General features: G+C 32.1%; 1 protein-coding gene across 2 annotated transcripts in view; it reads right to left on the bottom strand.

The window, feature by feature from the left end:
- Nucleotides 1–25,517, bottom strand: part of ABCD2 (ATP binding cassette subfamily D member 2) — a 77,190-nt gene that overhangs the window by 40,232 nt on the left and 11,441 nt on the right. Inside the window, exons 3-6 of one of the 2 annotated variants that reach the window (XM_027093463.1) lie at nucleotides 21,314–21,429; nucleotides 18,418–18,586; nucleotides 17,594–17,688; nucleotides 13,982–14,127 (exon numbers count right to left, since the gene is read on the bottom strand). In XM_027093463.1, the coding sequence (XP_026949264.1) occupies nucleotides 13,982–14,127; nucleotides 17,594–17,688; nucleotides 18,418–18,586; nucleotides 21,314–21,429 (526 nt within the window). Of the gene's footprint in view, nucleotides 1–13,981; nucleotides 14,128–17,593; nucleotides 17,689–18,417; nucleotides 18,587–21,313; nucleotides 21,436–25,517 lie in introns of both variants that reach the window. The other variant, XM_027093462.1, reaches the window with a different exon arrangement.

The raw sequence follows: 25,517 nt of genomic DNA, 5'->3' as shown, positions 1-25,517 counted from the left end.
AAATCTAAAAAAGTAAAAACAGAACTAAAAAGAAGACACTCTTAGCTACTAAGTTTTAAAAAATTCAATCAGGATGAGATTTAAATTAAATGTCTACATAATTTGTTATTTGATTTACTGTTACTCAAAATGATTTAATAGAATATGAAAATTGCTATTTTGAAAATTTATGTGAGCGGAATATTGGTGAAATTATACAAAAATATTTCGTAAAAGTATATATTCATTAAGGACCCAAAAAATATTGCTTTATTAAAGTTCCATTTTTTTCTCAATTGTTTTATGATCATGTGAAATGGTAAAAATAACACATTCTATATGTGTTTATTGAGGTACATAGCAACTAAGGATACTCTAATAATAGATTTTATTAATATAATTATTTAAAAATACTACTATAAAGTTACAACTGAATTCTCTGGAAAGGCTACATCAAGGAAATTTGGGTTGATGTTGAATCTATTTGAAAGCACAAAAAAATGGAGGACCCTATATCCCATGTTTATACGATTAGTTTGCATGTGATCCTTTTTCCTGCTCATAGGCCTGGAATTTAACATTTTAAGTTAGCTCAAGTTTCTCTAGTGCTACCACAGTTATACATAATTGATAAGGACTCAAAGTACTCTTTACTAAACTTTCCTTTCTAGATATATAGACCTATTCAGATTATCTTCTAAATATTTCAGGTAGATCAATTACCACAACACTTGCTCTGGCCCATCAGAAAGTATAAACGTAGTCCAAACAAAAGAAATAGATTGCTTACAATTAGTAGATATCAAAAAGAAACATTATCTAGTTTCAATTTACTTTCTCTAAGTAAAATCCAGAATTACCTCTATTTGTTGTGGAAAAGATATTGGAATAAAGCTACAGGTATCATACTATAATTTAGATTATCATTATTTGAGCAATTATCAAAATTTCCTTTGTAATCTGAAATTACTTTGAATGCATCTATATTTAAAACTGTTAATTATAATAGTAAAATTAAAGTAAAATTATTAGAGATCAAATCCACTCCCAGGGATTATGGCTCTTTACAGTTATATTACAATGTCTCAGGGTACTTCTATAATTTGTATTATACTGCCTACTTTTCTATATTAAATATCTGACAATATATGATTCTTGGCAAAATGTATTGACATTTATTAGGGTTTATACTATTCTCTCTTTTTCTCTTTAATAGGGACAAAGTAGGAAGAAGACTGAGAAATGTTAGCTCTGTACTTGAAGTCTTTGGAATGATCACCCAAAATGCTAAATATTTCATAGTCATCTAGAATTTAATTGTGAACAATATTGATAAAAATTTTACAGCAATACTCATGTATTTAAGGCATGAGATGTGTTAAGTTTAAGAATAAGGTACAGCTAAGTACTGCTGTGTTACCATAGTAATAAGTTAGCAGTTTGAAAGCCATAAAATCTAGCTATTAATAATTCATATAAATGTACATTCTGGAACTAATCATGTCATCAGAATTTTTTCATGAACAGCAACAACTAGATTTGAGTCCTCAATGCATAAGTCACTCATAATAGTCTTAAAATAAATATGTAGCAAAAAAGAAGAAATTCCCAACTGAAAAGATATACTTACCATTCCTGAAATTACATTTCTAAGATAAGATATTTCTAGGTACCAAAGGAGATATGTGCACAGCCTTTTAAGAGCAGGGACTGTGTTTATTTCCAAGTAGTAATAAAAATACTGTTAGTGTAATAATCAAAGTACTCCCAAACTGGGAAGAATGCAAACTTTTTAAAAGTCAACTTTGTTGTATTTATCATTATATTAGATTACTGTATGAAATTCCTGATATTTGACCTTTTGACCTACAAAAATTGCAATTCCATTTGGTTTAACTTAATAATTGACTCATAAAATAATGAAAACTTTTATATGCAAAGGAAGATTTTTCCATTATCATTTTTATAAATTAGCCTATAAAAGAGTTAAATATAAAAAAAATGTATCCTTAACATTTTTCCAAGTGATAAATAAAAATTAAAGCAAAAAAAAAAAGCTATGGGAAATCATTTTTATATTTATAGATCTCTAAAAGAGATTTTTAAAAACTGAACTGTACCAATTATTACACAGGACGTACTAAAATGTATAGTTTATCATTCTGAGCCAAGTGTCCAAAGATATTTATGCAAAGTTTACTTGATTTGAATCTAATAGTCAGAAAGCAAAGGAATAGAAGTGAATTAGCTATAGCAATACTACTGAGCCTTATTCATGGCTAAAATAATTTCTTTTAAAAAAGATATGTTGGACTTCCCTAGTGGCGCAGTGATTGAGAGTCTGCCTGCCAATGCAGGCGACGCGGGTTCATGCTCTGGTCCAGGAAGATGCCGCAGAGCGGCTGGGCCCGTGAGCCATGGCCGCTGAGCCTGTGCGTCCGGAGCCTGTGCTCCAAAACGGGAGAGGCCACAACAGTGAGAGGCCCGCGTACCACACACACACACACACAAAACATATATGTTAAGTGACAAATATTTATTGCCATCACAAAGAAGATTCTGTGACATATCTAGTGCAAGCAAGAAAATAAATAGTTTGCTTCCTAATTAGTATAAGAAGTCAGACCAATTTGGCAGTAGAAACCAAATCAGTGGAGATGTTCATTCACTCCTTTATTAAATCATTCATCATTCATTGCACAGTTACAGTATGCCAATAGGTATACTACAGACTTAGTAGAATACCCCCAGTGCTGTACAGAGTGCTGTACAGAGACATGCCCTTTCTAGCTTATATTCTATAAAGATTTATTCAACAGTGACTCAAAAAGGGCAAAATCTGTTCCAGTGACAACTCCCTCTCCTCAAGTCCAGATTTGTCTAATTTGGGGGCAACAAGATCAGTGTATGTATAACCTTTTAGGTATGGGGCTCCATGAATATGCCTGGATTAAGCCATATTACATTTTTCCTTTACTACGGTGCCCTTTCAGACCAACATTCCACTCAGCCTAGCCTGCATCTTACTTAAGTTAATACACTCCTTGTCCTTCAGAGGCTCTCCCTATCTCGTTTTGGCACCTAGAGATTCATCAAAAAGAATCAAAAAGTCTGAAAGCTAGAGACTCAATAGAAAACAGTCATCAAGATATCTAAAGTAGCACGACCCCATATTCTTATGTACGTCCTTTTCCAGATCACACCCTCATTTTTTAATCTGAGATCTTAGGCAAAAAGAAGAAAAGTAAGGATCACACCAAAAATTCTTTACTATGAGGGCACCCTCTCTTCCATGGAGAAAGGAGGCAAATTTGGTCTTCTAACCTCCTTTCTGGTCTCATGTGCTTTCTGGTTCCTTAATAGTCATTATCTAGTTTTAAATGTGTGGATTAAACAATGCTGTTGTATAACATAGTTCTCTTATCCCTCCAAAGAGGAAATCCTGGATTTGGAAGGCATTCATAAAGAAACAATTCAAAAGAAAGTTCATATTTTAAAATATCTACAGAACTTATTTGACACAGGCACATCTTAGCATGCAGTACAGTTGTGGCAATGCTGCTGTTACTAGTGTTATTTAAGTATTCTGTCCATTCTGCTGAACTTCCTAACACAAAACACAGTCTTTGTTGCAAAAGATAATCTCTTCTTTTGACAACTTAAAGGGTAAATAATAATTTTTTATGCCATAATGCATCATGAAAATTAAGATTTGCTTATTTTACATTTCTGCAAGAAGTCTGATTTAAAACTATGGGTATATTTTTGAGAGATTATTTTATATTTTATAGAGAAATAGATTTTAGAAGAATAGGAAAGAACAGAGAACATATTCTAATTTGAAAGTGATTTTAACATAGTTTAATTTAAACGAATTTCACTTTTACACAAGAATATAACTTCTTTCACATTAACATAAATGAATGACAGCCAAGTATCTGTGCTAAACTTTATGCTAAAATTGGCTTGGATTGCCCTATACCCCAAGAATTATAAGGACCTCTGCTTCCAAACAATAGCTTGATATTAGTACAGATTCAGCATACCAAGCAAACAACCTTAACTGGTGATACTCACTTTCAAGGGCAGGCAGGAGAGTAGTAATTTTTCAGAAACATGTACCCTGCTGCCAGCAATAAGCAAGACAAAGTGACTTTAGAGTCAGACACACCAAAGTTCAAATGCTGGCTCCAAAAGTTATCAGTGGAATGACTTCAACCTCTCCAAGTTTTCTCATCTATAAAATAGGGATACTAACACCAACTTTATGAGTTGTCATACAGAAAAATCAGAAACATGTAATATATGTAAGCAGTGACTAATATATAGTAATTGCTTGTGTTAGTAGTAATAGACCAGAGATGCTCAGCCCTTGCTCAAGATGCCCTAGGATCCACCAATTATCTCAAGAGGTCATAAGATTGTCAAAATAAAAATCAATATTAATTCACCTTATTTAGAAAATACATAACCTATATTATTAAAGGGATGTGTGGAAATGCCATCAAAGAAAACAATGGATTACATGTTGGCACTTCTAAAAGATGAGATTTCATGTCATAAACTCTTCTAAGAGAAACAGTTGAAGAATATAGAAATTTTTGGAAGTGAATGCAAACTATAAAAGAATGATAGTTCGTTATTCCCCATATATTTGGGACAGTGTTAGAGAATCTTTTTATTTTATTAATTAAGACTGTCTGAGAAAATATTTTAAGGTCAAACAGTAGGGCTTTTTTATTTTCTACCTGAGGTAGATGTTTTTAATAAGATTATTTTATTAACCTGCAATAAGAGGCAGTGAATACAGAGGATTTGTATCCAAAGATTTGGTGAACTCTGACCCTGGCTTTAAACTGGTGTGCAACTCTAAGTACTAAAGTTTATAATCCCTTTGAACTCAAATTTAATCATTTAAAATAATCTATTTAGCATGACATGCAGAGAGTGATCAATAGGTACTGTTCATATGTTAAAAGATAGAAGTGATGTTATCTATATTTAATTCTCTGTACAATCTAATTAGTCATGCTATTATTCCTGTGTACAACCAAATTTAGGATTTTAATGTTGTATTTAATTTAAAACTCTGCTTCATAACTACTTTATCTATTAAGCAGCATTTACATTTAGTCTAGAAGATTAAGTAACATGATACTTGAATATAATACCTTGTGAATGAAGTAGTTAGTAAATAAATACTGAGCTGATAATATGTTATTTATAATTTCAGAATATCTTCTGACCAAAAAAAAAAAAAGAGTGTTGTAGAAACAAGTTACTGTCATCTTTTGCTATGTTTTGCAAGAAGCACTAGTAGACTAAAATTTAACCTGTTAAGACTACGTCATTTATTCAAAAAGAGGAGACGAGCTTCTTAGGTGGATACTAGGGAAAGGGCAGACCCCCAAAGCACTAGAGAACTTTAAAAAGTAATTCAAAGAAATTCAGCTGAAAGAACATCTTAGGAATGATTAAGGACCTAGGGGATGGATGCTATTATCTTCAGTATGTACCAATGACATAATATTAATAATAAATAATTGCTTTCCTCAGCTTGGTGTATTAGAAGGAGGGTGAATAGAACAGCCCTGCTTAGAAGGAAGTATCCAAAAAACAAAACCAGAAGACTCATGCTTACTTGAATCTGTGGCATTTCTGCTCTACTTAGACATTTGAGAAACATCCAATTTATGACAATTGTTAAAATTCTAACTTTCAAAACCCAGGTCAAGTGACATGCTGTTCTACAATATTTTTTCTCATTTTGAATATTTCTATAGCATTTCTTGTCTTTCTTGAGGCATTTGTTCTGGGTTTTTATAGGACATAGTTGCATGTTTTTGTTTATAACCAAATTAGACACAAACACACATTGAGAGTGACTGTCTTTACTCACTATCCTCTAAAGCATCTTCTAGCAGGGCATTAATAAACATTGATTTAAAAAAAAAAGAGTAGAGCATTGACAAAGAATAAAGTACAGTAATTTTCCCAAGATATGAAATAAAATATCCTTACTATTCCACCCCCATTTTTTCTTTTCTTTTCTTTTTCTCTTTCTTTTAAAAAATGTTTAGTCAAATTTAATTCAATCCTTATAATCCTTTCACTTTCTTAACCTTTTACTTCTCATATTTCAAAGTCAAGTACGGGCAGAAATGTGTACAAATTATCTTTTCATGCAAATTTGTGGGAAGTCTGAATCTATTTTAGATCTGTTGGCCTTAGTGTAAGTATTTGGGCATAAAGTTTACAGTAGTAAGAATATCATGGTTAAAATTTCTGTCCCTAGATATTTCTACCAAGAAAGGATAGTGACAGCAGGAGCTTTGGGAACAGAATTACTGGTGGGTTGTTGCCAAACTGGAGACTGTTGCTAGGGAGAAATATGTGATGTATACAACTGATACCCTGGAGAGTTTTTTTAAAAAATAGTACAAAGGAACCCAAGATTTTGCTGCCTTTTGTCAGTGAACACCTATTATCTTCTGTCTTGCTTCCTGCCCTCCCTTCCATCCTCCATCCCTTTCTTCTTTCCTTCCTTCTTCCCTCCTTCCCTTCCTCTCCTTCACGCTCTGTTTCCCCAACCCCCACCAAATGTTTCAATTTCCCATTTTGGTAAGTGTTAGCATACAATAGTATTTTGTTAGCAAGTGAACTAAACAAATTAAAGATTGGGCTTCAGGGATTCCCTGGTGGTCCAGTGGTTAAGAATCCATCTTGCAATGTGGGGGACACCAGTTTGATCCCTGGTCAGGGAATTAAGATCCCACAAGCCGCGGGACAACTAAGCCCGCAAGCTGCAACTACTGAGCTCATGAGCTCTGTAGCCCGCGCACAGCAACAAAGAGCCTGCGTGCCACAACTAAGACCAGACGCAGCCCAAAAAAGAAAAAAAAAAGAAAAAAAGATTGGGCTTCAGAGTCTTTAATGGCTGAAGACAGAGATGTACTAGGGAATTACTAAATGACTAATGAGCCATAAATTTGTGGATTAGTGAAAGCTAGAGCAGATCATAAATCAACCTTTAAGTGGTTAAGACAAAGTGCACCAAGAACTGACAAAAGAAATTCAGGATCTGTATTCAAGTGTAACAATTTTCCTGAGGGTCAGATGGCTAATACAGTAGGGAACAGTAAGTTTCAACTATCAGTTTAAAGAGTATAGTCACATTGCTCAGGAAATTCAGTCTCAAACAGCCTAAGATTGCCAAAATAGTTTAAGAACTATCTGAGCAAAACTAAGAATTTTACCATCTACCATCCCAAATAACTTTTTATTTGTATTCTTGAACAAAGGCCAAGATTTTTTTTTATCTGGTTCTCATTATTAACATTGCTGAAGTATCAGAAGATATTAACTGGGAAAATATTGAGGTGATTTCACAATTTCTCAGGAATTCAGGTTTCCCAACTTGAAACTGAGCCATAGCAACTCTTCAAATTCTCTGCAAATTTCATTAAAAAAATAAGCAGTCTCAATATACTTAATCAGAACATTTTTTCTCCCAGTTTACTTTTTCTTCTGTACACTACATGACATTATTAGAAATCCACTTTAACAAAACCCACTCCTTTTTCCCCATAAAAATAACAATTAATTTACATTTGATCATTGCATAAAGAGACTGATCCTCTACCAAGAAGTCTTTCAATCATGAAAAGTGAAAACAGGGGGATTATTATAAAGGTCTGTTTGTGACTTATGAAGTTTATTCTGTAGGTACATAAGACTCAATTCTATATTTAATTTACAGGGTTTTTTTCTGCCAAACTAGTACTTAACCTATATTCTATTGCTATAAATTAATGCAATAAGATACTAGATAATATTCATTAATAAGAATATCCTAAAAAGAAAAGTTTAAAATTACCTACTGACAAATATTTTGAAATAGGTTGTAGCAGCTTTCTTTCTTTTTTTTAAAAAACTTTTTATTTTATATTGGAGTATAGCCAATCAACAATGTTGTAATAGTTTCAGGTGCACAGCAAAGCGACTCAGCCATACATATACATGTATCCATTCTCCCCCAAACTCCCCTCCCGTCTATGTAGCAGCTTTCTTTTAAATCATAAAAACACATAAGATTATTTTCAAACTTTTTTGAAAAAATCAATAGCTTTTAGAATACTAGATGTAAATACTATATTTAGGCTCTCCTAGTTTACATATACATTTAAATAAATTTTATGCTCTTTTGCAAGATATTGGTCCTATAGGATTTTAAACAAATACAAGTTTTCATGTTTCTAGAAGCTTTATAATCAAGATAAAATGACTTTTAACATTATTAAAAAAAATTAAGCCTTAAAAATAGACTTTCATTCTCATTTTTCTTAACTAAGTTGTAGTTGACCTTTTGCCTAGGCAACAGTAAATTTCATAATTAAGAAAAAGTTTCCTAGTGATTTATGTTTGTTGCAAAATAACATAGGTCTCCTGAGGGCAAAGACTAGAATTTTTGCACTTTTTTTCTTTTTTTTTCCACTTTTAAAAACTGTGGTAAAATAAAATTTACCATATTAACCATTTTTAAGTGTACAGCTCAGTGATATTTTTTCCAGGTTTACTGAGATAAAATTGACATATAACATGGTGTAAGTTCAAGTTATAAACATGTTGATTTGATATACTTACATACAGCAAAATAATTATCACCGTATTGTTACCTGACACTTCTATTACTCACATAATTACCACTTTTTTTGTGTGGTGAGAACATTGGTCTACTCTCTTAACAACTACCAGTATATAATGTGTTATTAACTCTGATCACAATGGGGTGTATTAAATTCCCTGAGTTTATTCAACTTCTTACTGTAAGTTTGTACTCTGGACCAACATCTCCCCATTCCCCCCACTCTCCAGCTCCTGGTAACCACCATTCTACTCTGTTTCTACAAGTTCAGCTTTTTTAGATTCCACATATAGGTGATATCAATACAGTATTTATCTTTCTCTGTCAGACTTATTTCACTTATGTTGTCACAAATGTCAGGATTTCCTTTTTCATGGCTTAAGAATATTCCATTGTATATACATACATACCATATCTCTTTCTATTTATCTGTTGACAGACATTTAGGTTGTTTTCATATTTTGGCTATTGTGAATCATGCCTCAATGAACATGGGAGTTTAGATCGTACAGTAGTTCTATTTTTAATTTTTTGAGGAAACTCCATACTGCTTTACATAGTGGCTCCATCAACTTACATTCTCACTAGGAGTTCATAGGCGTTCCCTTTTCTCTACATCCTTGCCAATACCTGTTATTTCTTATCTTTTGAGATTAGCCACTCAGACAGGTGATACTTCATTGTGGTCTGACTTGCATTTCCCTGATGATTAGTGACGTTGAGCACCTCTTCATGTACCTGTTGGACAATCTGTATATCTTCTTTGGAAAAATGTCTATTAAGATCCTCTGCCCATTTTTAAACTGTACTGTTTTTTATTTCCTATTGAGTTGTATGAGCTCCTTATATATTGTGGATATTGACCTCTTATCAGATATAAGACTTGCAAATATTTCCTCCCATTCCATTGGTTGGCTTTTCATTTTGTTGATGGTTTCCTTCACTGTGTAGAAGATTTTTAGTTTGATGTAGTTCCACCTGCTGATTTTTGCTTTTATTGTTTGTGCTTTTGGTGTCATATCCAAAAAATCATTGCTCAGACCAATGTCAAGGAGTTTTTCCTATGTCTTAAGAGTTTTATGGTTTCTGGTCTTACATTTAAGTCTTTAATCCATTTCGAGTTCAGTTTTGTGAGTGGTGTAAGACAGAGGAAGTCCAATTTCATTTTTCTGCATGTGGTTATCCAATTTTGCCAATACCATTTATTGAAGAGATTATCTTTGAGTAGTCTTGACTCTCTTGGCAAATATTAATTGACCATATGCAGGCATTTATTTGTGGGCCCTCTATTCTCTTCCATTGGTTTATGTCTATTTTTATACTAGTACCATACTGTTTTGATGACTATAGCTTTGCAACAGAGTTTGAAAACAAGAAGTGTGATGCCTCCAACCATGTTCTTCTTTTTCATGATTGCTTTGACTATTCAGGGTCTTTTGTACTTCCACAAAAATTTTAGGATGGTTTTTTCTATTTCTGTGGAAAATGCCATTGAATTTTGATAAGAATTGCATTGAATCTATAGATGGCTTAGTGCAGTATGGACATTTTAATAATATTAATTATTTCAATCCATGAATATGGGATATCTTTCCAATTGTTTGTGTCTTTAGTTTCTTTCCTCAAAGTCTTATAGTTTTCAGTGTATAGGTCTTTCACTTCCTTGGTTAAATTTATTCCTAAATACTTTATTGTTTTTGATGCTATGGTAAATGCAATAGTTTTTCTTTATTTATTTTCAGATAGTTTGTAGTTAGTGTATAGAAACACAACTGATTTCTGTATGTTGATTTTGTATCCTTCAACTTGACTGAATTCATTGATTTTTTCTAAATGTTTTTGGTTAAGTCTTTAGGATTTTCTACATGAAAGATCATATTATCTGCAAAGACAATTTTACTTCTTTCCTTCTGGTTTGAATACCTTTATTTCTTTGTCTTGTCTGATTGCTCTATCTAAGATTTCCAGTACTTTGTTGAATGAGAATGTTCAGAGTGGGCACCCTTGTCTTGTTCCTGATCTTAGAGGGAGAGCTTTCATTCTTCACCATTGAATGCGATATTAACTCTGAGTTTGTCAAATGTGGCCATTATTATGTTGAAGTATGTTCCTTCTAGATCCAGTTTGTTGAGAGTTAATATTATGAAAGGATATTGTATTTTGTCAAATGCTTTTTCAGCATCTATTGAGATGATCATATGATATTTGTTTTTCATTCTATTAATGTGGTGTATCATATTTATTGATTTGCAATGTTAAACCATCTTTGCATCCCAGGGATAGGCTAAAGGCTCATCAATATTATCTTTACAAATAATCAGTTCTTAGTTTTATCAATCTTTTCTATTGGTCTTCTGGTTTCTATTTCATTTATTTCTGCTCTTCTCTTTATTATTTCCTTCCTTCTGCAAACTTTGGACTTTATTTGTTCTTCTTTTTCTAGTTCCTTTGAGATGTAAAGTTAGTTACTTGAGATCTCTTTTTTTCTTAACTTATTGCTATAAATATCCCTTTTAGAACTGCTGTTGCCGCATCAGATAGGTTTTCATATACTGTATTTCCATTTTCATTTCTTTCAAGATATTTTAATTTCTTTTTTGATTTCTTCTTTGATCCACTGGTTGCTCAAGAGTGTGTTGTTTAATTTCCACTATTTGTAAAATTTTCAGCTTTCCTCCTGTTATTGATTGCAAGTTTCATGTTGTTATAATGGGAAAAATACTTGGTATGATTTCAATCTTCTTAAATTTGCTAAGACTTATTTTGTGTCCTATCATATAATATTCTTAGAGAATGTTCCGGGCATGATTGAGAAGAAGTGTATTTGCTGGCATAGGATGGAATGTCTGTATATGTCTACTAAATCCATTTGGTCTAAATATTGGTTCAAGTCCAATATTTCCCTGTTGATTTTCTGTCTGCATGATCTACCCACTGTTGAAAGTGGGGCAGTGAAGTCCCTAACTATTAATTTATTGCTGTCTATCTCCCTTCAGATCTGCTAGTATTTGCTTAATATATTAAGGTGCTCTGATGTTGAGTGTACATATATTACAACTGTTATATCTTCTTGATGAATTGACCCCATTTTTATTATATAATGACCTTCTTTGTCTCTTTTTAGCAATTTTGGCTTAAAATCTAATTTTTCTGATATAAGTATAATTATCCCTGCTCTCTTTTGGTTTCCATTTAGATGGAATAACTTTTTCCATCCCTTCACTTTCAGGCTATGTGTGTCTTTAAAGCTGAAATGAGGGTCTTATAATGTCTTATAATGCAAATAAGTTGGGTCTTTTTTTTCATCCATCCAGCCATTCTATGTCTTTTGATTGGAGAAGTCAATATATTTACATTTAGACTAGTTATTGACAGGTAAGGATTTACTAATGTCGTCTTATTGTTTTCTGGTTGTTTTGTCTCTTGTTCCTTTCTTCCTCTCATGTAGCCTTCCTTTGTGAATTGGTGATTTTCTGTAGTGGTATGCTCTGATTTCCTTCTCTTTATCTATTGTGAATCTACTGTAGGTTTTTGCTTTCTGGTTCCTATGAGGCGTATATAAAACTTCTTGCAAGTTTTACTCTCCCCCTTTTATGTTTTTAATGTCATAATTTTCCTCTTTTTATATTGTGTATTCATTAATAAATTGTACTAGTTATAGTTATGTTAATACTCTTGTCCTTTAACCTTTATACTAAGAGTTAGATGGTTAACACACCATCATAATACAGTATTAGAGTATTATGAATTTGACTATATATTTACATTTACCAGGGTTGTATATTTTCATATGTTTTCCTGTTACTAATTAGCAGCCTTTCATTTCAATTTGAAGAACTCCTTTCAGCATTTCTTGTAAGGCATGTCTAATGAACATGAATTCCCTCAGCTTTTATTTGTCTGGGAAAATATTTCTCCTTCATTTCTGAAGGCTAGCTTTGCTGATAATGCACTTTCTTAAGTCTGAGAAATGTCTTTTATTGCTCAGGGTATAGCTATATTTAAGAACTGTATCTATATTATAAATGAAATCTAAAATAGTGAAAAATATAAAATTTATGTATACAATTTTATCTGCATTAAAAGAGTAGATTCTATGATGTAACAGAATATTTTCCTCATGATTCTATGCTTTAAAACCTAAATAAGAAATTAAAATCGGTCTACTTAATGCATTAATGTCTGAAACTTAAACTTTGGCAGTATTATTTAGTTTTCAGATCCAGAACATTTCCCAAAAGTATTCTAAAGCACAGACAGAAATAGACAATGATTCTGCTGTCTGTTATCTATTTTGTGTTAAATATAAGTATTCATAGCACTGCTCACATCCAATATTTTTTACTGCCAATACAGTTCTTCATCCTTCTACACTTCAGATAGCTTCCTACTACTCTGATAGGTCTTACTTTAAAGAAAAACCCCACAAAGCCTCATCTGCATAATTACAACATATGATCTAAAAATTAGTCCATTGGGCAGGACTGTACAAACACTTTCTAACAAAGGAAGAAGAGGAAGAGAGATGTGATAGCATCATACTTGATGTAACTTTTATATTTGCTCTTGTAATATAATTTCAGCATAGGTGCTCTACTACGTTCCACAGAATAGTCCTCTAACACAGTAGGAGTACTTTTGTGATGTCGACCTAACCCAGGGTGATGACAGATGGAAAAATTACTGGGTCAGATGAATTTAATTTTAATTTTATTTAAATTTAATTTTCTCTCACCCACAATGAATATTCCAAATTTTCAAGTATAACTTTCTGTTTAGACATCTGTAAATTGTTATGAAGGAAGATAGTTTAAAACTTCAGAAGAAAAATGTTCCTTTTAAATATTTCTATGCTTACTTTTACACTCATTATTAGAGTAAAATATTTTTAATTAAGGTAGTTTCAAATCATTAATTAATTATATAACAGAATTGTGATAAAGATTATTTCACAGAGGCTCTTAAAACATAATTGAACAATTTTAGAACATATGAACATATGCAGCCTGATGGAAAGACTACTATACTATCCAAGAACTATTAATTTTTTTGTGAGAAGAGATAATCTGACATCTAAGGCAATATACTTACTCTTTGGACTAGCCTGCTACTCCTTTAGACTAACATCTATAGTCTTTGAATGTTCATTACAATGATGTGAAAATGAAAAGAATTGTTATTATCCTGGAAACTATTATAATCAAAGCAGTAATAAAACTTTTAGGATAATTTTTATTTCCTTAATTGCATCTCTCAATAAAAACATGCTTAAAGATTACCTACAGAAGAGCTTAAGGAATCAAGATAATTCAAAAGCAAAAGGAAATTGTTCATTGTGATATAAGAAACTTTACCTACCTTTGTGGAATATAGAACATATGTTGTGGAGGTGGTTTATATAGGATTCCTTCATACACAGGCCAGAGCCCACTTAAAATTCTGAAGAGAGAACTTTTCCCACAACCATTGGGACCAGTTATCAAAAGATGCATTCCTTCTTCTACCTAACATAAGAAATAAAATTAGAAATTACAATATGTAAAAATGGTTTCATTTGGCAGCATTTAAAAGGGATTTGTTTTTAAACTTTCAAACACATGATAACCTAGGATGGGCAAGGAATCAAAGAAAAATATATCGGGATTGAGACCATCAAATCTGGCTTTTGACTATGCTCTGACGCTAAAAGCATCACAAAATAATCCAATTCCAAAGAAATGGATCTTCTTCAAATGAGCACTGACTTCCCAAAATTTTCATTGAGGTCTTGCCATCACATACTACACAAATACATAGGAACATAACCACGTGGAAATAAGAAATTGGAAAAATTTAATTTAAATTAAAATAGATTGAATTTATTTTATTTATATTAATATTTGATTAAATTTACTTCAATTAAGATACAACTTTGTTGTATTTGTAAGTTGGAGTTCTACAAGTCAGCTGGGTTGTTTAATTCAGTAGTCTGAAATGTTACAGAAATTACAAAAGCCCATAATGAGAGACATAAAATGATTCTAATTTTGGTTTATTCACAGATGGAGAAAATACGTTTATGAAATTAAGACAGAGACAAGCAAGAAGACTGTAATTTAGTCTTATGTCTAGGGATGAATTAAGCTATTTATTGATTGTTGATTGGATGATTCTCTTAGAACCTTTCAGCTTATTTATCATTTAAACAGTTAAATTTCATGACTTCTTATTCCACCCAATAGGATCAGGAAGTTGTCAATGTGCTATCTTAAAGGTATTGTAAGGGTCAAGAAAAAGGAACATTATTTAAAACTCTGATTTACTTCTAAGAACAAATGATATTTTATAATCAGTGACTAAATAATGAATATAGTATGAAAGTACGAGAGGCAGAAATTTACAGTATGCCTGTATATATAGCTTTGTACAGTATTAGATACATATATCTAAGGTCCATGATGTAGAATACATTATGTTGAAAACTCAAAGGTGAAAGAGCATTATATTACTTGTATTATGTCAGTATAAGGAACCATATCCATGTATATCCATTACTCATTTGCCGTGTATAACATAAGCTAAAATATTTTTGCTGAAAGAAGGTGGTAGGGAGAAAAAGCGGGGGAGGGAGGAAGGGAAGGAAAAAAAGGTTGATATGAAGGTTAGATAAAAGAACTAAGAATGTATGTAATAAATATATGTAAAGCAAAAATGGTTCAGATTTATATTCTAAGTAATTAGTCATTTCCTCGGCAAACATTGATTGAATATCTAAATGTGCTTGACATTCAGGCACAGAAGTTACAGTGCTGCTCAAGACAAAGTCCCTGTTCTTATGGAGTTTACATTTCAATGGCAAAGATGGCAATAAACACATGAACAAAAAATTAACTAGTCATAAATGCTATTATGATAGCAAAAACGGAAGATGTGTTAGGGAAAGATGGTGGCATTGTGAGGTTGGCAGGGGAAGGGGGCTTCTTTTGATTAGGTGGTCAGGATAGTCCTCTTTGAGGAGATACCATTTTGCCTTAGCCTGGTGACAAGAAGCAACAAGTAAGATCTGGTGGAAGAGCATTCCAGGCAATAAAGATAGCTACCACAAGGACATAAGACAGGTGCAAGCTTGAGTCTATAAAATCTGACCACAGATATTTTTTCTCCCTAATTGTAGGCAAACTGAAATGCCATTTTAATAGAATAAAGTTAAAAAAAATCCTGGGAAGAACCCAGAAAGGGTTTTGTGATTTGCTCTGCTCTTTCAGTAGAGAGAGGATTAAGAAAGTTTAATTTTATAGAAGCATAAACACTTTTCCAATGATTTTTTAAAGGTATGTGCCATGGAAAAGGTATATAAACAAAATATTTAATAGGGTCATTCTCTACTAGGAATTCTCAGAAATTTAACACATTTTGAGTCATAATAGAAGACTTTTCTACATTCATATTATTTTTTAGCATAAGTTCTCTGATGTTTAGTAAACAGTGTGAGGCAAAAGAATTCCCACATTTACTGAAATTTTCTTCTCCAAATGGTTTTTTAATTCCAAAAGGCTAACATAAGAATGAGAATGTTTTCCTCTAGAAACCTGTTTATTTATCAATCCATGCAGAGGAACAAAATTTTGTATTATACTTTGGGGACCTGAGACTTTAAATAAAACTCCCTGTCTGACTCAGAAATAAATAATTATCATAAAAGTATATTAACATATACCTTTGTAGAACCTCAAAATTTATGACACTTTCACTAGATTAAGTATTTTAAAATTCATTTTATATAAAAATATACTGAGCTCTGAATTTTTTCACAGAAAGAGTGTTATGTGTCCACAATAATGTATTTAGTTAGTAGGTGGCAGAATTCAAGACTCTTCCTCTATTTAATAAATGGAGCAACAAGAATTGATATTATGAAACCTAACCTGATGAAAAACCTCTATACAAAATCATACATTAAAAATTGCTAAAGTATTAGCAAATAGTTAAATATCCCATGTAGGCCTCTTCAAAGGCTTTATTTTAAATCTACTTAAGATTATGCTGCATCATTAGCACCTTATTGCTACTCTACAGGTCCATTAATGGAAAAATAGAGCCCAACCAAATTGTAGTTAAAATACAATTTCTCTTACGTTTATTAACACAGAATTTCTCCCTGTTCAGTACTTCTCATCCTCTTCCAGCAGGCTTATGCATTTTCAAATATATCTTTAATAATTAAACCTAGGCTAAGGTCCATATTAAAATCATTAAATGCACATATAGGGTCATGTTTCTAATTCTGTTATCAAGTCCAATCATGTCATTGTTTGAACTAAGCACAGATAACTCCATTATACTTATCAGCAAATTATTTTGTACTTGAATTCCAAAATGTGTGTTTGAATTTTACAATACTTTAAATCAGGGTCTCAGATTTATTAGCTATTTTTGCACCTTAGTTTTTGTAATCAAGACAGAGTATTAAATAACAAATAACCATTATTCTCAACAGAATTAAAAGCTAAATTCCAATTCATGAATCTTCTGATCATTTTTTCCTAATAGAAGATGTGATTATTGAAAATATAAATTAAATTTAGAGAATATAAACTTGCTGATGACTTCTCTCATATTTTAGTAAATATATAACAATATAGGCTTGTATTTTTTGAGTAACTCCTATAAGGAAAAAAAATAAAATGTATTTCCAGATATTAATTTCTGAAGAAATTTCCTATTGTTCCCAAAAGTTACTTTGTACAGGCTCTCAGTGTACTCTAATTTTGATTTTCAACCAGGCCATAAAGTGGTAGAAATCAAATTTTTCTTTCTCTCTGCTTTCTGAGGAAGTAACTGCTTCTGTAATTGAGCCTCTATGCATACCTTTCTCGATTTCCCCTCCTTTCCATATGCTCCTCCAAGTATTTAATATAAAGTACATGAATTCTGAGTTGTTTTGTATTATTGTGTTGGCAACAATCAGAAGATTCTTGAATATCATCTTACTTTGAACTTTAGCTTGGAAGCCACCACTTCTCCCGTTGGTGTAATTATGGGAACATTTTCACAAATAATTCCATGATCCACATCAATAACTTTTCCTATAAGTTAAGGAAGAGTTTAAGTTTCAAAAGCTATCATGTGTTATTGCTAATTAAATAACTTAAAGTATAATGTAGCATAACAGATAAATTCACTATAAAGATAATTCACATTAATGAATCATAGAAATAAATGTAAATATAGATATCTATATCTAAAGAAAGTCTAATGTAAATTTGCACATTTTGACATATCTATTTGGAAAATCTTTCTCAGAAATATTATTTTACTGTAATATGATGTTAATATCATAATAAGAGCAAAGCTAAACTCTATCTGGTATAACCCAGCCACACTGTTTATAACTACTTATTTCTCTCAATTAAACTTTCCTATAGAAAAAAACAGTTGTAAAAAGGAAATTAAGACATAGAAAACTATAATTTTTAAAACTATAATAACCAAACCAAATGACAGAATGATGGAGAACAGTATGACATTAGCTCTAATTCTGTTATTTGAATTTTAAATGCAAACAATTCATTTTGCCATATGTGCAGTTTCTAAAAATAATTCTAGACATTTTGTCCTAAATAAAAGTAGCATAATATTTTTTATGGTAACATTAGTCACTACTTCTCAAAATGCAACACTAACTTTAGGAATAACTGTTTAAATAACTAAATGTTGGTTCCTTACATCTGTTCAAAGCTATCTTCTAAAAAACTTTGGTTCTGTTGATAAACATTTAAATATAGAAAAAATATAAAAACATTTGAGTTTAATACCTTTGATTTCCAATGTCTCACTGAGGGGTAATTCTATGTTAACTCCACTCTTGCTATGGTTTTCAGACTCTTGCAAGACAGCAGTTCTCTTATAAATGCCTCTTTTTACTTCATCAAAGACCCAAAACATGTTGTATACTCGAGCAGTATAGCCTGCTAATTCAGTTATCTAAAACCAACATAGGGAGATAAAACAGTATACTCAAGACAGACTTTTAAACAAATATGCAATCATATAAGCTTCTTGATTTAATGTTAAAGATCCTATTTTATTATACTTGAAAAGTAGATAGTACATCTGATAACTAAAGCCAGTAACACTAAAAAACTTACCAAGAAAGCAGCATAGCAAGTTGACAGCTTAAGTTTGATTGGAATTAAAAAACACATAAAAATTATTCATTCACGTCAGGGTTCAAAGTGAAATGTAAAGACTTCAGAATATTAGTGAGACTTAAAAATCTTTCAATCAATTTTCTGATTTGGCCCCTGTTTGCAAGAAAATTTGATTTCCAGAAATTAGAAGTTTTGTGAAAAGCTTAAATCCATTCAGTGAAATAATGATTCTTTATTTTGATATCTTTTTTCAATTAAAAATAGATTTTAAATAGAAGAAAAATGCATATTTTTCTTATTATGAAATGACATTTCTTAGTCAAACTGATTGTCAAAATTCCTAAGTTTAGCCAGAGAAAATACCCCTGCTAGTGGATACCAATATTGGGCGTGAGCTCAGTGAAAAGCTTTAAATCCTTTTCAGTCCAAATCCCACAAAATTCAGCTTCTTTTCAAGCCAAACATGATTTATATGCCCAAAGAAAAATATTAAATATGACTTTTTTCTAGATGAGATAAATCTCTGCTTTAGTTCAAAAGGCTCAATAGAGTGGTATATTGCTCCTATTCTGCCAGTTGTCCAATTTAGGTTGAATCTCTGCTGCTTTTCTATTAAAAGAACACCTTGTTATCAAGGTGACTCATCTGAAAGGTGACTCATGGCCTGTCAAGACCATCTTTCTCAGTGAAAAGGAAGCAACAAAAACCATTCCCTTACAGAACTGTTTAGTAGGAAATTGGTATCAATAAGCAAGGCATGTCACTAATAAATGTCTCTTAAACAATAAACTATGGACTAATACATTACCAACATTGTGTAAGATTTTTGTGTGTGCAAAACTTAAACAGTGAATGAGCAGGTATTATTGTTAAAAGCTTTCTACCACATGTCTCTACTGTGTGAGAGGTCTATAATTAGATTAGTATTTCATTTCTATATATTAATGTTATAGCTATTATATAGGATAATTTCTAAACTGTTATCTAGAAGAATCTCTTGAGTTCCCAAGTAGAGGAAATCAGAACTAAGGATTAACAAAATATGGATCCAAAAGAAACCTAAGTAAATATAGTTGCATTAAAAAAGTCTGAAACAAATGTGGAGGTTAATTAAAGAAAGGCAGGGGGCATTGAGTTAGTAGACCAGGATGCAGGGATGAATGGGCAAAGAGTGTCAAAAAAAAAAAAGAAATGAGAATGTGACTGTGGACAAATTACTTTGGGATATAAGACAAGGGGGTTTGTCTAAAAAGAAACCTTGTTCCCTCTAGAGCTAGTGGAGAATCCATGATGCTTTCATGTGCTTTCACAGGAGTAATAAGATTCTTTAGAAGTAAAAGTTCTATGATTCAATGTACATACAGGCAAAATGAATTGAATGTGAGATATATAAAAATTTTGATTTCTCATTTAACTTTAATAATAAGTAATTTATTAGCTGAAAAAGCTATCCCCAAAACTGTGTCTCCAGATTATCAAAATTACTATTTGAAAAAAACGTTTTAATTGAGTTGTCTTGCTTTGTGGCCCTAAACAACTGGTTTTACCTTTTTTAAAAAAACCCAATTCAACAAATCAGTTGTTAAATGAGATTGAAAAGTTTTGTCAGCAAATCACAAACTTTGCAACTATCTTATATAATTTATTCAAGGATAATTTAATAGGTAGCTAAATTTATAATGATGCTCTGGCAATTTATATTGATACAAAAGCCACAAGAGTAATTAATAGTGAGAATGACTGTCCATGGGAATGTTATTTAATATCTGAATTGAATAAAGTGATTTTTAATCTTAACCCTGTGCTATCTGTAGGTCTTATTACCATTCTCTCAGCAAATATTTACTGACCATATACAATATTCCAAGCATTAAAATAGATATTAGGAATGTAAAGATGAATAAGATAGTTCCTGCTTTCCACTCAGCGTCTTATGCAAAAGACAGATAATTATAATGTGGTAAATAAAGCACCAGATGTACTATGAACACAGAGGAGGAAGACCCAGACTCTGCAGGGAAGTCAGAAAGAAAGTAGAATCACAAAAGGGTTTTTTATACGTGGTTGGTAAGGCTTGACTTGTCCTGAAGTATAAGTAAAAGTTTGCAAGGTATATAAGTAATATTATTGGCTAACACTTATTAAAGTGCTTACTATCAAAACAACTCTACAAAGTCATCACTATCATTATCCCCATTTTACAGATGAAGAAACAGACACAAACAGGTCAAGTTCATATAATTTGTAAATACTGCAGCAAGAATTTAGATTTAGGCACTCTGGCTCCAAAATCCATACCAAAGGACATTTTAGTAAAATTTAAGAGCAAATATGTCATACTATAGACAGAAAAAGGAGTTGACAATTGAGAGTATAAAAACTGAAAGGTATTAGCAGCAATAGACTTGGGAGTTGTTGTCCTTTATCTTGATTATACTCTTAGCAATTTTTGGTAGAGAAAAGATGTTTCCAAAATAATAAACATATGTGGTAATTTACATTTTTGCTTGATTTCCATATATCTTATTTTAATCAAATTGATAACAAGAAATGCAAGTACCTCTTTGTATGAAGACATAATCCTTTCAATAGCATCAGCTCCAGAGGCCAATAAATTTCGAGCAGTGGTAAACGCTTCTGTCCGCTCACTAACCATAGCTTGCTTTTGATCATCCTCTAGATCTAAAAGCAAATTACAAAACTGTTGAATTTTTTAAGTAACTAAATGTTTTGTTTTGTACTATGAGACTGTGACTAAAACAACCGCATGAAAATTTTTCATTAGTATCAGCAATTTCCTAGAAATTAATGAATTATTTAAAAAATAGTGTTTGTAGCAGATTTTATTTAAATCTTCCTTTGTCTTATTATTTTTCTAGAAGGAGAGTTAGAAGAATTAAATCTATAGAAATTAAGACTATTTTCATTTAGCATTCTTTCAACCCTTACCAAAGTCAACGTCCTGCCCTTATTAGAGCTAGGTAATAAAATACTACTGATTCAGTCAATAAAATACCATTAACTAGAATCTAAGCAAATATTTCAAGTGTGATTTCTTTAATAGAAATGCAAAGTAGCTGACCCTCATAATCTAGCTCTGTCTACCTGTTTCAACTTTCACCCTACAGTTTAGCAACACCCCAACCATGCAATATTCTGCTTACTCTCTGGTATTTGCATATATAATATTTTCTGACTTTAATATACTTTCTTTTTTGCCAAGCTCTTTCTTAAAGAGTTAACTCTTTAGTACAGGTTTCCCTGGAAACACTTGTCTGGATTTTCCAGTGGACTATAAGTTCTTTAAGGGGCAAGACTGTATTTTATTCATTATTCCTAGTACTCACCAGAGTGTCTAGAACACAATACTCCTTAATGTGTATTGAATGGATGGATGGATAGATAAATATCCTAAATTACTGTCAACGCAGAATTATGGTTAAAAGCCAGAAGTCAGACTAGGTTAGAGTCCAGACTCTACTACTTATTGGCAAGTAGTAAGGTTAGTGGAGCAAGCCACTAATCTTCTCCATGCTACTTCCTCATGTGTAAATGAGGGAATTAATAGTACTATCTCAAACAATTCTATCTCAGAGGGTTGTTGTGAGATTTAAAGGGGAAATGTAAACAAAGTGTTAGCCTAATTCATAGTTTATAATAATTGCTCTTAAATGTTAGGTGTTATTACTTTCTCTAAGTGTTATTGTTATTATTGTTATTATTATCTACTCCATTTAGTATTATTCTTTAAAATTAATCTTTCCAGGTCATTACTTTAATCTTGGCATCAGTTTTATTCTCTATCCAGTCTTTCTATGGACTATCACCAAAATTCTAAATTGAAAGCTGTAAATTAATGAAGAAATTAGAATAATATAAATAGCCATGAGCCCACTTTGCTATTTATTTTGCTTGGATTTATCTCAGTGAAAGGTTTTTTTTTTTTTTTTCTCCATGACATGCAAATATTTAACATGTGCCCTGCTATAACTACTGGATACTTTCACCTTTACTTGCTCATAGACAGCTCAGCTGAGTTTGAAAGAGATCCATGCATAATATAAGGTAAAATTCACTCAGCAGATATTTACTGAACAGCAGGATTTACAAGAAATTAGGCAAGGTGTTACAGGATATGCAAGGATTAAATGTAATTTTCAGATTCTTTCCTTAGGAAGCTTACAGTTTGATAGGAGAAAGAAGACAAGTTCCCAAATAACAATGCAGGGCAGCCTATGAGGAGAGTTAATATGACACATTTGAAGGATGCAAAAATAATTTCTCTGCAAGAGACAAGAAATGCTTCATGGAGGAGTAGACTGGGAGTGAGGCCTTGAAGACTGCATACAATTTTAAAAGATCACAAGTACAGCATAAGCAATGTCTCAAAGAAGGGAAATTTCAAGTAATGCCAATTGAATAATAACCTGGTCAAGTTACAGTATGGGTTGGTGTTAAGCACTGATTTTACTTGTGTATCAGAAAAACCATGAGTTCATGGGAACCTCCCAGTTCTAGAGTTAAGTACTGCTCTAGAAAACTATCTTTAGTTCCCTTGAAGTTAGTCTGTTTCCTTGAAGAATGAACAAAGAAAGGCTTTGACTGTTAGTATAAGTGATGAGAGAAAGACCTGAATGGCTAAAATGGCTGGGAACAGAATGTAGATATTCTTAAACACATTTAAATGTGGGATAAAATTTAGATAGCCACAAAAAATTAACAAAGGATTCTTGCAAGCTACCAAAATAGTAACTGCTGTATCAGTTAAAGTGCTAAGAATAGTTTTGGCTCAGAGAATCTGGCTGATGATCTAAAATAATTATGGGATTTTATGAATTTGGGTTAAAAGTAGTTTGAATAATAGCTTTCACTGATAGCCTCTGTTAAGAAGAAATAAAACTGATCAGAAGAAAAGAACTACAATACTGCAGCTTGTGAAACAAAAAACACACTCACAGAAAGACAGACAAAATGAAAAGGCAGACAACTATGTACCAGATGAAGGAACAAGATAAAACGACAGAAAAACAATTAAATGAAGTGGAGATAGGCAACGTACCAGAAAAGAATTCAGAATAATGACAGTGAAGATGATCCAGGACCTCGTAAAAAGAATGGAGGCAAAGATTGAGAAGGTACAAGAAATGTTTAACAAAGACCTAGAAGATTTAAAGAACAAACACCTAGAAGAACTAAAGAACAAACAAACAGAGATGAATAGTACAATAACTGAAATGAAAAATACACTAGAAGGAATCAATAGCAGAATAACTGAGGCAGAAGAACAGATAAGTTACCTGGAAGACAGAATGGTGGAATTCACCGCCATGGAACAGAATAAAGAAAAAAGAATGAAAAGAAATGAAGACAGCCTAAGAGACCTCTGGGATAGCATTAAACGCAACAACATTCGCATTACAGGGGTCTGAGAAGGAGAAGAGAGAGAGAAAGGACCCGAGAAAATATTTGAAGAGATTATAGTTGAAAACTTCCCTAACATGGGAAAGGAAATAGCCACCTGAGTCCAGGAAGCACAGACAGTCTCAGTCAGGATAAACCCAAGGAGAAACATGCTGAACACATAGTCACCAAATTGAAAAAAATTAAAGACAACGAAAAATTATTAAAAGCAACAAGGGAAAAATGACAGCTAACATACAAGGGAACTCCCATAAGGTTAACAGCTGATTTCTCAGCAGAAACTCTACAAGCCAGAGGGAGTAGCATGATATATTTAAGGTAATGAAAGGGAAGAACCTACGACCAAGACTACTATAGCCGACAAGGATCTCATTCAGATTTAACGGAGAAAGCAAAAGCTTCACAGACAAGCAAAAGCTAAGAGAATTCAGCACCCCCAAACCAGCTCTACAACAAATGCTAAAGGAATTTCTCTAAGCAGAAAACACAAGAGGAGAAAAGGACCTACAAAAACAAACCCAATATAATTAAGAAAATGGTAATAGGAACATACATATCGATAATTACCTTAAATGAGAATGGATTAAAAGTTCCAACCAAAGGAAACAGGCTCACTGAATGGATACAAAAACAAGACCCATATATATGCTGTCTACAAGAGACCCACTTCAGACGTAGGGACACATACAGATGGAAAGTGAGGGGATGGAAAAAGATATCCCATGCAAATAGTAATCAAAAGAAAGTTTGAGTACCTATGCTCATATCAGATAAAATAGACTTTAAATTAAAGAGTGTTATAAGAGAAAAGGAAGGACACTACATAATGATCAAGTGACCAATCCAAAAAGAAGATAAAACAATTATAAATATAAATGCACCCAAAATAGGAGCACCTCAATACATAAGGCAAATGCTAATGGCTATAAGAGAGGAAATCAACAGTAACACAATAATAGTGGGGGACTTTAACACCTTACTTACACCAATGGACAGATCATCCATACAGAAAATTAATAAGGAAACAGAAGCTTTAAATGACACAATAGACCAGATAGCTTTAATTGATATTTATGACATTCCACCCGAAAACAGCAGATTACACTTTCTTCTCAAGTGCACACAGAACATTCTCAAGGATAGGTCACACTTTGGGTCACAAATCAAGCCTTGGTAAATCTAAGAAATTTGAAATCATATCAAGCATCTTTTCTGACCACAATGCTATGAGATTAGAAATGAATTACAGGGAAAAAATCGTAAAAAAACACAAACACAAGGAGGCAAAACAATATGTTACTAAATGATCAAGAGATCACTGAAGAAATCAAAGAGGAAATCAA

The sequence above is a fragment of the Aethalodelphis obliquidens genome, unplaced genomic scaffold, assembly GCF_003676395.1.
Source record: "Aethalodelphis obliquidens isolate GAN/ISIS:26980383/991018 unplaced genomic scaffold, ASM367639v1 scaffold84, whole genome shotgun sequence".
Taxonomy (NCBI): Eukaryota; Metazoa; Chordata; class Mammalia; order Artiodactyla; family Delphinidae; genus Aethalodelphis; species Aethalodelphis obliquidens.
This window is presented reverse-complemented; position numbering and strand designations above follow the sequence as displayed.